The sequence below is a fragment of the Hypanus sabinus genome, chromosome X2, assembly GCF_030144855.1.
Source record: "Hypanus sabinus isolate sHypSab1 chromosome X2, sHypSab1.hap1, whole genome shotgun sequence".
NCBI classification, from domain to species: domain Eukaryota; kingdom Metazoa; phylum Chordata; class Chondrichthyes; order Myliobatiformes; family Dasyatidae; genus Hypanus; species Hypanus sabinus.
Genome location: NC_082739.1, coordinates 3,200,722 through 3,213,038, shown reverse-complemented (window position 1 = coordinate 3,213,038; position 12,317 = coordinate 3,200,722). Strand labels below are relative to the sequence as shown.

Below are 12,317 nucleotides of genomic sequence, written 5' to 3'. Positions count from 1 at the left end.
CTACACTATCTACAATAACACCAACCTTTGTGTCATCTGCAAACTTGCTAACTCACCCTTCCACTTCCTTATCAAGGTCATTTATAAGAATTACAAAGAGGAGAGGTCTCAGAACAGATTGCTGTGGAACACCACTGGTCACCGACCTCCATGCAGAATACACTCCATCTACTTCTACCCTCTGCGTTCTGTGGACAAGCCAATTCTGAATCCATGTAGCCAAGTTTCCCTCGATCCCATGCCTCCTGACTCTCTGAATGAGCCTGTCATGGGGAACCTTATCGAACACTTTACAAAAATCCATGTACACCACATCCACTGCTTTACCTTCCATCTTCAATGATATCCACCATCTAGGCCATGACATCTTCTCATAGCTACCATTGGCCAAGAGGTCCAGAAGCCTGAAGACCCACACCACCAGATTCAGGGACAACTATTTAATTTTTTTTGAAAGACTGCTTATTCCTCTCCATAGATGCAGCCTGACCTGCCAAGTTCCTCGAGCATTTTGCTCTACCTTCATCAATTTGTTTTGTCACTTCCCTGGAGAATTTAATCAGGATCAGAAGGTACAACCTGCCCCTCACCAGGCCACTACTGTGCTTATGATAATGAACTCGATTTGAAACTGTTATCAAAACCCAGTTGGCTAATTGACTAAAGACACTGATGGCTGGAACTCCCTTCTGCTTTTTGCAACATTCCTGGTCCTGTATATGGTCCAACAAGTGGTATTGTACCACTTGGAATAAAACCCGACTAACGTTTCCCCAGGCAGAGGCAAGATTGAATTCCATATTGTCAATCAAAACAACTGCTGAGGTTCAGAATCTGAAACAAAACAGAAAAAGCCTGCAACAGTTTTGCAGTGAGAAGAGAAATCTCTGCCAAGTGTTTCCAGCATTTCAAAGAATCACTTTGAAACTGAAGAAGATCCAAAACAAACAAGTTACTTTAGATTGCTGAGATATTTGGAGAGGGATAGTCAGAACAAAAGTAAAATCTCTGAAATGCCTGGGAGGCGTAAACTATTGATGGGTGTAAAGGGGGTTTCTTCTTTTTTTCTTTGTTACTGTTGGGAAAGGGCTTCTTTGTTTTGTTAAAAGCAGGAATGTTTCTTTGTTGCGAGAGAGTGCTGGAAGCTTGATTGGGTTAAAATTTACTGATAATGAGAATTATATTCCTTTGTAAACCAAATGGGGATTAATGTTCTTTCTTCTGAGTCTGTAAGCTTTTGTTGATGGGCTTTTGGACCGATTGGCGCAAGGGGGTTGAGAGAGAGGACGCAATGCTGTAAGCTGGGCGAGGAACGGACCCCAAGTGGGGGTCCGAGGCCAGGAGGTACTCCGAGGAGGGGGGGATGAAGCTAGATGTGCTTGGTTGACCACTCGGAGGGTCCTGAGCTGCGAGTCGAGGAGTTCGGAGGGGAGCGAATGGTGGCCAGAAGACTTCAGTAATTGAGCTCCAACGGTTGTGCACGAAGTGGTTTTGACTTTGATTAGTTTGGCACCTTTTCTTTATTTTTTCTCTTCATATATACTGTATCGTTATTAATCACTTAGTTATAGTAACCTTTATAAATTGTACTCATTTAATCGCATATGGTGTACTGTCTGTTTTTGGGCGAGGGGGGGACATCACACAGCATCCACACCAGCTGATTACCCAGTTTGGCGGGGCCGAAGGCTGCTCCCCCTAGACGAGAATGAGCTGAGTGAGCCTGAGGTGACCCAGGGGGTTACAAAGGAAAATGAGACAGAACACAGAGGAACAGGTAAGACTAGGATGTTCAGGTCAGAAATTGTAGAAAAATGCCCAGTAAAGTTACTAGAAAACAAAGTAGAATTATAAAAGTTGAATATTGTGCTCAAAATAAGAGGGTAAGGGTTTAAGATCAGAAGCATGAGAATGGAACAGGATATCAGGGGCAGTTTGAGATAATTAGCAGGTATCCATCTAGATAATTACATGGATAGGAGAGGTTTAAAGGGCTATTGGCCAAATATGAACAGATAGGACTAGCTTGCTTTCATGAGTTGGGCCAAAGGGCCTATTTCCATGTTGTATGACTCTATGAATAGCTTACAGAACAGATAAGGATAGCTGCTGAAATCAATATTAAATTTGGAAGGCTGCAACACATCCAGTGGAAGATGTGATGCTATGCCTCAAGATCACATTGAGCCTCATTATAACATGTACAGCTCACAGTGAGAGTGGAAGGGAAAAGTTAAGTGACCGGTAACTCTGATCTGTGATTCATTTCATTAATACAGAGAAAAAAACATTATGAGCATGGGATGCAAACCAGTGGCTTAAAAGGAGTGAAAGTGACTTGCTGTTTCACTTGGAAGGACCGTTTGGTTCCCTGAGAGGTGGTAAGGGAAAAGTTGACAAGATGTGCATTCCATTTCCTGTTGTTGTGAGGGGGAATGTCTGTATGGTTACAGATGGATGACTGCTACAGGGTTTGGCAAAGGGAGCAGTGCTATCAGAATGAGAAGACGTGTCTGCTGCTGGAATCTCATGGAAGGTAACAGATATTGTGAAAGATCATCTACTGAATGCAGAGGCTGGTGAGGTGGAAGTGAAGGCAGGGAAACTCAAAGCCAAAGTCAAATTTGAGTTTTACGTCAAATGCACAAGTGCATGTATGCACAGGTGCAATGAAAAAACTTATTACAGCAGCATGACAGGCACATAGTTCCATTCACAAGGGAAAAAACATAAATTAGGGCATAAACATAAATAGGGGTCAGCAATACTGGATTGCGTATTATGTAATGAGTTGGAGGCGATTAGGAAGCTTAAGGTAAAAGAACCCTTAGGAATCAGCGATCACAATATGATTGAGTTTAACTTGAAATCTGACAGGGAGGAAGTAAAGTCTGATGTAGCAGAATTTCAGTGGAGTAAGGGAAATTACAGTGGTATGAGAGAGGAGTTGGCCAAAGTAAATTGGAAGGAGATGCTGGCAGGGATGTCAGCAGAGCAGCAATGGTGTGAGTTTCTGGGAAAAATGAGGAAGGTGCAGGAAATCTGCATTCCAAAAACGAAGAAATACTCAAATGGCAAAATAGTACAACTGTGGCTGACAGGAAGGTCAAAGCTAATGTAAGAACAAAAGAAGGGCATACAACAAAGCACAAATTAGCGGGAAAATAGAGGATTGGGAAGTTTTTAAAAACCTACAGAGAGCAACGAAAAAAATCATTAGGACGGAGAGATGAAATATGAAAGCAAGCTAGCAAACAATATCAAAGTGGGTAGTAAAAGCTTTTTCAAATATGCAAAAAATGAGAGATGAGAGTGGATTAGGACCACTAAAAATAAGGCCAAAGATATAATAATGGAGGCCATGGAGATGGCAGATGAACTTCACTGTTGAAGACATTAGCAGTATGCCAGATGTTGTAGTGTGTGAAGGAAGAGTAGTGGGTGCAGTTACTATTACAAGGGAGGTGCTCAAAAAGCTGAAATACCCAAGGGTACTTAAGTCACCTGGACCAGATGAACTGCTCCCCCGGGTTCTGAAAGAGGTAGCTGTAGAGATTATGGAGGCATTGGTAATTATCTTTCAAAAATCACTGGGCTCTGGCAAATATCACTCCACTCTTTAAGGTAGGAGGAAGGAAGCTGAAAGAAATTATAGACCAGTTAGCCTGACCTTAGTGGTTGAGAAGATATTGAGTCAATTGTTCAGGATGAGATTATGGGGTACTTGGTGACACAGGACAAGGTAGGACAAAGTCAGCACGGTTTCCTTCAGGGAAAATCCTGCCTGACGAACCTGTTGGAATTCCTTGAGAAGATTACATGTAGGATAGATAAAGGGGATGCAGTGGATGTTGTATATTTGGACTTTCAGAAGGCCTTTGACAAGGTGTCAACACATGAAGCTGCTTACCAAGTTAAGAGTCCATGATATTACAGGAAAGTTATTAACATGGTTCGAGCATTGGTTGATTGGTAGGAGGCAGCAAGTGGGAATAAAAGTATCTTTTTCTGGGTGGCTGCCTGTGACTAGTGATGTTCCGCAGGGGTCAGTGTTGGGACCACTTCTTTTTATGTTGTATATCAATGATTCAGATGATGGAATAGATGGCTTTGTTGCCAAGTTTGCAGATGATATGAAGATTGGTGAAGTGTTAAGGAAATAGGTAGGCTGCAGAAGGATAGACAGATTAGAAGAATGGGCAAGAAAGTGGCAAATGAAATATAATGCTGTAAACTGTATGGTCATACACTTTGGTAGAGAAATAAATGTGTGGACTATTTTCTGAATGTGGAGAAAATTCAAAAATATGAGGTGCAAAGGGACTTGGGAGTCTTTGAGCAGAACAGATTAATTTGCAGGTTGATTTAGTGATGAAGTAGGCAAATGTAATGTTAGCATTCATTTCTAGAGGTCTAGAATACAAGAGCAGGGATGTGATGCTGAGGCTTTATAAGGCACTGGTGAAGCCTCACTTTGAGTATTGGGAACAGTTTTGGGCCCCTCATCTAAGACAAAATGTGTTGGCACTGGAGAGGGTTCAGAGGAAGTTCGCAAGGATGATTCCAGGAATGAAAGGGTTATCATACAAGGAACGTTTGTTAGCTTTGGGTCTGTAATCACTGGAATTTTGAACATTGAGATGAGATCTCATTGAAGCCTTTTGAACGCTGAAAGACCTAGACAGAGTAGACATGAAAGGGTGTTTCTCATGGTGGGGAAGTTGAGGACAAGATGGCCTCCGGATGGAGGGGCGTCCATTTAAAACAGAGATGGAGAGAAATTTCTTTTGCTAGAGAGTGGTGAATTTGTGGAATTTATTACCACTGACAGCTGCGGAGGCCAGGTCTTTAGGTGTATTTAAGGCAGAGCTTGATTGGTTCTTGATTGGATACAGCATCAAAGGTTACAGGGAGAAAGCTGGTGAATGGGGTTGAGAAGAAGAAAAAAGATCAGCCATAACTGAATGGTGGAGCAGACTTGATGGGCCAAATGGCCAAATTCTGCTCTGATGTCTTATGGTCCAAATGGAGGAAATCCACACAGTCACAGTTGATTGTACAAACTCCTTGCAAACAGTGGCAAGAATGGAACCCAGGCTGCTGGCACTGTAATGATATTATGCTAATTATCTCACTATCATGCCACTCAATGTTCCAAGCAGGAATGAGTTCAGCCAGCTGAATGGGTATGTTAGTGGAGAAGAACTGGCTGGGTCTCTAATGAAGCAAGAAACTGAAGGTACTCGGACCAGCTCTTGGCATGTCCAATCTGCATGTTACTCACCTGTCTCCTCCCTTTAGCAGAACATGGGTGACCTCTTAGTGTATCCCTTACAGCACGTTTTCTTTCTGAAAAAGAACCATCAAAAATGACAATGGACACCATCATAAATACTTAAAAGAAACCTAGACAATTTCTATAACAAAGTCATTTAAATCTCTTACTATTATTTAATTTCCAGGCCACATCTTCCTGTAGGGGGAGAAAAACAATACCTTAGTCATCCTTACTTCAAACAAATGTTGAACAATAAATCTGTAAACTTTAAGCATGAAATTCCTTATCACTTTTACAAAACCATTTTGAAGAGAATCCGATAACACCATTCAGGCATTGATCGTGTGGATAGTCAGAGGCTTTTTTCCCAGGGCTGAAATGGTTGCCACAAGAGGACACAGGTTTAAGATGCTGGGGAGTAGGTACAGAGGAGATGTCAGGGGTAAGTTTTTTACTCAGAGAATGGTGAGTGTGTGGAATGGGCTGCCGGCAACGGTGGTGGAGGTGGATACGATAGGGTCTTTTAAGAGACTCCTGGAGAGGTACATGGAGCTTAGAAAAATTGAGGGCTATAGGTAAGCCTAGTAATTTCTAAGGTAGGGACATGTTCAGCACAACTTTGTGAGCTGAAGAGCCTGTATTGTGCTGTAGGTTTTTTATGTTTTTCTAATTCTTCCTGGCTTCTCGTGTTACATTTCAAATATGTTGCATGCTTAAATTTGATGGAGTTCCCTGTTTACATGAAGCTGGAATGGAGAAAGTGGCACCTGGAGGTCTTTTGGCTCCTGTCCTTTGGCTTTGCGGTAATTACGGAGGAGATCTCGGACAGGCAGACGAACTCTTACTCCCAAATACTTCTCGGATTCTGTATTCATTTGATGATTTGAACCCAAGGGAAAAAGAAGTTAGAGAGAAAAGTTAACTTTATTTGTCACACGTGACTCAAAATATGGCAACATAGAGTGAAATGTGCCATTTGCATCAAATCAAATCAGCAAGGGTTATGCTAAGCTGCTAGCAAAATAAAAGACAGAAATTACTGGTCATTCATGGAGAAATGTTTGTGCTTGTACATTACTTTATACCTCATTAAAATCCTTTGAATGTTGAAATAAAATTAACTGTAGTGCTAATTAATAATCTTCCCTGGTGACATATAATAAGAGAACATTTGAGTCACACAGTCATATTGTCATACAGCACATAAGCAGGCCCTTCAGCCCATCTAGTCCATGCCAAACTTCTATTCAACGTAATTCCATTATCCATTACCCTCGTAATTTTGTATACCTCTATCAAATCTCCCCTCATTCTGCATTGCTCCAGGAATTAAAATCCTAACCTGTTCAACCTTTCCTTATAACTCACTATGTTGAGACTTTCATCTGGTTAGGAAATTATGAAATACAAACAAGATCAAAATGAACTGATAAAGTAGAGTCTAGACATTCAAGTTCTCATCACATATTTAATAGATACACAACTCCAAAGGATTAAATGGACTTTTAATTCCAAAATTTGCTTAATTAATTGAAAGTTACTCTCGTGGGAATTGAACTCATGTCCATGGATAATTAGCTCAAATAACACAGCATCTTAAACTCAATACCATTGCTCTCCTCTCCCTCTGTAGTCTGTCATTCAATCATTCATAGATACATAGGATGATTGAAGGCCATTCAGCCCTTCAAGTCTGCACTGCATTCAAACACACAAGAGATTCTGCAGATGCTGGAAATCCAGAGCAACACACACAAAATGCTAGAAAAACTCAGCAAGTCAGGCAGCATCTACCAAGAGGAATACACAGTTGATGTTTTGGGCTGAGACCCTTCATCACTATTTCAATTCCAGTTGGAATGGTGTCACTTCTTCCATGGTTCCTACAGAGTGTGACTATACTTCCTCGCACTCTGCTCCTTGTAAACATTTTTCTCCCTCCCAGTGTCTCCTTTTCCATTTCTTTTCTAGAAGTTCCACCATCCATTGAGTTCTTTCAAATGTCTTCCTTTTCTATTGATGGGGGATTCCCTTCTATTGTGGCTAATGAAACTTAAAACTATGCTCACTCTGTTTTAAAACACAAACACGAGGAAATCTGCAGATGCTGGAAATTCAAGCAACACTCACAAAACGCTGGTGGAACACAGCAGGCCAGGCAGCATCTATAGGGAGAAGTACTGTTGACGTTTCGGGTCGAGACCCTTCGTCAGGACTAATGGAAAAAAGAGTTAGTTAAGAGATTTGAAAGTAGGAGGGGGATATCCAAAATGATTGGAGAAGGCCGGAGGGGGTGGGATGAAGCTAAGAGCTGGAAAGGTGATTGGCGAAAGTGATACAGAGCTGGAGAAGGGAAAGGATCATGGGACGGGAGGCCTCGGGAGAAAGAAAGTGGGAGGGGAGCACCAGAGGGAGATGGAGAACAGGCAAGGAGTGATTGTGAGAGGGACAGAGAGAGAAAAAAAAAGAAAAAAGGGAAAAAATAATAAATAAATAAGTGATGGGGTAAGAAGGGAAGGGGTACATCTGTTAATGCCCCCCTCCCCTTCTTACCCCACCTCTTATTTATTTATTTATTTATCCCTTTCTTTTTTCTCTTCTCTCTTTTTTGCCTGTTCTTCATCTCCCTCTGGTGCTCCCCTCCTCATCTGAGTTCTAAAGGGATGCCCTTCTATTCTGAGACTTTGTCCTCTGGTCTTAGACTCCCCCAAAACATCCTCTCCACATCCACTCTATAAGTAGGTTTGATAGGTTTCAATGAGGTCACCCCGCATTCTTCTGAATTCCAATGAGTAGAGGCCCAGAGCATTAAACACTTCATATGACAAGCCATCAATCCTGGAATCATTTTCGTGAACCTCCATTGAACCCTCCTCTATCTCAGCACATCCTTTCTAAGATAAGGGACGCAAAGCTGTTCACAATACTCCAAGTGAGGCCTCACCAGCGCCTTATAAAGTCTCAACATTACGTCCTTGCTTTTATATTCTAGTCCTCTTGAAATGAATGCTAACATCACATTTGTCTTCCTCACCACTGACTCAACCTGCAAATTAACCTTCAGGGAATTGTGCCCAAAGAGTCCCAAGTTTCTTTGTTCCTCTGAGTTTTGAATTTTCTCTCCATTTAGGAAATAGTCTACCCTTTTATTTCTTCTGCCAAAGTTCATGACCATTCACTCCCCAACGCTGTATTCCATTGGCCAATTCTTTGCCCATTCTCCTAATCTGTCCAAGTCCTATCACTTTTGTACAGGTATACCTTTTTCAGAAGAGATCCCAATGGTCCATCTATTTGAACCCCTATCTCCTGCACCAGTTTCACAGCCACACATTCATCTGTCAAATCATCCTATTCTTACCCTCTCTGTCCTGTGGCACAGGCAGCAATCTTGAGATTACTACCCTGGAGTTCCATCTTTACAGCTCTCTACCTAACTCTCTATATTCTCTCTTCAGGACCTCCTCATTTCCTACCAATGTCGTTGGTACTAAGATGTACCACGACTTCTGGCTGTTGAAGGTCCCCCTTTAGAATGGTGAATGCTGTGGATCTGATCCGAGACATCCCTGACCCTGGCACCTTTTTAATTACAAAATCCTTTATTACAAATATCGGTGCTATACAATATATACAAAACAGTGGCAAACACAATTACTGCACTACAAATAGACAATAGACATTACACCAGAATGTTGCCATCCCTATCCACGATGGCATTCACACCCCGCGGAGCCCAACGGTCTCGAAACTAACGTACCATCCGGGTGTCTCTTACACATCCGCGGAATCTCCTGTCCGCTCCTAATTCTGGAATCCCCTATCATTACCGCACTCCCCTCCCTCCACTCTTCCGAACCAGAGACACGGTCACTGCGGCTTCCCCCGGTTGGTTATACCCCACCCCCAACGGTATCCCAAGCGGTAAGCCTATTATTGAGGGGAACGACCACGGGGTACTCTGCACTGACTGCCTATTCTAGTAATTGGCTCAAGGTACTGTACGTCTGATGTAATGTTTAACATTCAAAAGTTCAAAGTACATTATCAAAGTATGTATACTGTGTTTCATCTGTAAGGAGATTCATCTTCTTACAGGCAGCCACAAACATCAAAGGAACCCAACAGAATCCATTTAAAACAGACCATCAATCGCCCAATATGCGAAAAAAAACAAGTCGTGCAAACAATAAAAAGTACACAAATAACACTGCGAACTAAAGATTGCGAAAGTGAGTTCACGTCACGGCAGCCCGTTAGCTGCAGCCACAGTTCCATTTCAGCGCAGAGACACGTAAACTTTGTGGAGCAGCCCGGCACTGACATCCAGACTTTTTCAATCTGGCCCGGCGCATAAATGTGTAAAACACGGACTCGTTCCTCGCTCTCCCTCGAGCAAGGGCCCCACTGCCTCGATTAGGCTCGTATCTGACCTTTTTCAATACCTGGAGACTATTACTGATCCAAACCACAACCCATATTTACTGCCATGCTTACTACAGTGGAGGCATCTTACCACTTTGGTTCTTGTTCGCTGCTTCTGGCCTGGTCTTTCGTTCCTGCTTGCAGAACTGGGAGACTGTCGCAGAGGGAGAACGGGGACTCTGCAGTGTGCAGACGCCAGGGATGGTCGGCACTTCTCCGGCTGGAAGAGACAGGTCGTTCCCCGGGAAGCAGCAGTCTATCCCACTGTCATTGCTGCTCTGATCGCGCAAGCTATCCGGACTCAGCACTTTGCACAGCATACCGTGCCCGAGCGACGCAGCGTCAGGTGTATCGTAACCTGCAAAGCTCTGTCTCTAAGACAAATAGAAATCCTGACTCTTGATGGGTGTTTTTCTTAAAGAAAATGAACGGGCTCATTTAAGAGGAAGGATTTGAAATATGATCCTTTGACGGTCGGATCTGCGTCAACTCCACTGATTGGTGCATTTGTTAATCGCATTTTACCAGGTCCTTCACAATCCTTCACTTGCACCGAATGTGACACGTTTTTCTTCAAACTTATTTTGCAGGAGTTGAAAGTAAACACAGAGGAGGATTTGGAGGTGCAACGTAATTCTGTTGCTTTTATTCAGCGTTTTCATGGACTCATTAGATCATGGCCCTCACTAAACGCATGTTTTAGCAGCAAGATTTCTTCGTCATAAAAATGCAGGCTTTTCATTTATGTTCCTGTCACTTAATTTAAGAATATTGATAACGGTATCATGGAATCTTGAAACTCTAAATAGCACCCTTCAGGCTTCTAAACCAGTGTGGATAACTTCACTCACCTCAACGCTGATCTATATCCACAACCTACAGACTCACTTTCAAGGATTCTACAACTCACGTTCTCGATATTCATTTATTTATTGTATTTGCGGTTTGTCCTATTTTGCACATTGATTGGATGTTAGTCTGTGTGCAGTTTTTCGTTGATTCTGTTGTATTTCTTTGTTCTATTGTGAATGCCCGCAAGAAAATGAATCTCAGTAGTATATGGTGGAATATACATACTTTGATAATACATCTACTTTGAACTTAGTACCTGCTCAGAGAGAAAAAAACATATTTGGCGTGCCAGAGTGCAAATAATTATACTCCAGAATTACCTAGTTAGTACGACAGTATTAGCAGAGGTAGATCTGAGTTTTCCTTGGTTCCTTGTTCTTCCTCAAACCAAACCAAAAGCAACGTGTCATTTTATTTCTAATCACTTTCTCAGGAATCTTGCTGGACACAAACTGATTGGTCTTATTGAAAAACGACATAAGTCATAGGTGCAGAATTAGGCCATTTGGCCCATCAATCATGTTCTGCCATTCCTACATTAAAACAGTGGCTGAGTGCAGTCATGACTTGATTCACCTTATGGTTGTACATTGCAATTTCCTGACAGTTTATAACCATAGACAATGCAGTGGTTTGTACTTTTTCTCTGTAACACTGTCAATGTAGTTAAAACATTCTTTGATATTTTTATTGATGCTCACTCACTGATCAAAGGTTTACCACAGCTAGGACTTACTGTTGGCAAAACTTTATCCATTCCAATCCCCTACTAGCCCCATACATACCTCATTTAAGCTTTTCTTTAATAGCTTTGTACACAAATCATCGATCATAGTGAGGTAGATCATTTAATAGTCTTATAAGCAGCATTCACAAGAGAAATATAAGCGAAACATAAATTATACACAACTTTTACAAGAAAAACAAAATTGGAGCATAAAAACCGAAGTATCATTTAGTTCATAGTGATCAGAATGGTCATGATTTTGCTACTAAAACAGAGGAGGACTATTCAGATAGGGTCTTGGCCATCTCTACAGCTCCACACAAAGTATAAACACAAGAGATTTTACAGATGCTGGAAATCCAGAGCAACTCACACAAAATGCTGGAGGAACTCAGAGGGGCAGGCAGCCTCAGTCTCTAGAGAGTCCTGATGAAGGATCTGGGCCTGAAATGTCAACTAATTATTCCTCTCCGCAGCCTGATCTGCTGACTTTCTCCAGCATTTTGTGAGAGATGTTCCAGACAGCTTTACCTTTGGTTTTTGAAGGGTCCTCTTCTCTCTCTAGTTACTCATTTTCCTTTTACATATTTCTGTAATCTCTCTAGATCTTCCTCAATCTTCTCTGCCAAAGGCATCTCATACCCCACCTTTGTCCTTCCTGGTTTCCTCCTTGAGTACACTTATACATCCCTTATACCCCTCCAGGGGTTCACTTGATCCCAGCTGTCTGTACCTGACCCATGTTTCTCTCTTTTACCTCTTAATAACTCCCATCACCCAACTTTCCCTACTATTGTCAGCCTTTCCCTTGTTAATACATAATGATTTATTGCCTCCAGTTGTCCTAGAAGGAAATCAAAATTGCAGAAATGCAAGACAAGATTTTCAAATAATTATGCATCCATTGACACAAATCATTGCCAACTTGTACGCCCACAATTCTATCACTGTCATATTGTCCACGGGGTGTGTTCTTGAATGCACTACAGCATAATTCCAGTTAACCCCACAGAATGTTTTCTTGTAAACCTGTCA

General features: G+C 42.0%; 1 protein-coding gene across 4 annotated transcripts in view; it reads right to left on the bottom strand.

Annotated features, from left to right (window-relative positions):
- The window catches only part of zgc:113279 (uncharacterized protein LOC553749 homolog), a 46,082-nt gene extending 35,277 nt beyond the window's left edge, over positions 1-10,805 (bottom strand). For 3 of the 4 annotated variants that reach the window (XR_009509065.1, XR_009509066.1, XM_059956809.1), the window contains exons 1-4: positions 9,795-10,805; positions 6,046-6,143; positions 5,446-5,473; positions 5,285-5,349 (exon numbers count right to left, since the gene is read on the bottom strand). Coding sequence is in view for 2 of the 4 variants with exons in the window: in XM_059956809.1 (XP_059812792.1) it covers positions 5,285-5,349; positions 5,446-5,473; positions 6,046-6,143; positions 9,795-10,023 (420 nt within the window). In the remaining 2 variants the exon portion in view is untranslated. Of the gene's footprint in view, positions 1-5,284; positions 5,350-5,445; positions 5,474-6,045; positions 6,144-9,038; positions 9,328-9,794 lie in introns of those variants that run through there. The other variant, XM_059956810.1, reaches the window with a different exon arrangement.
- Positions 10,806-12,317: the final 1,512 nt, after the last annotated feature.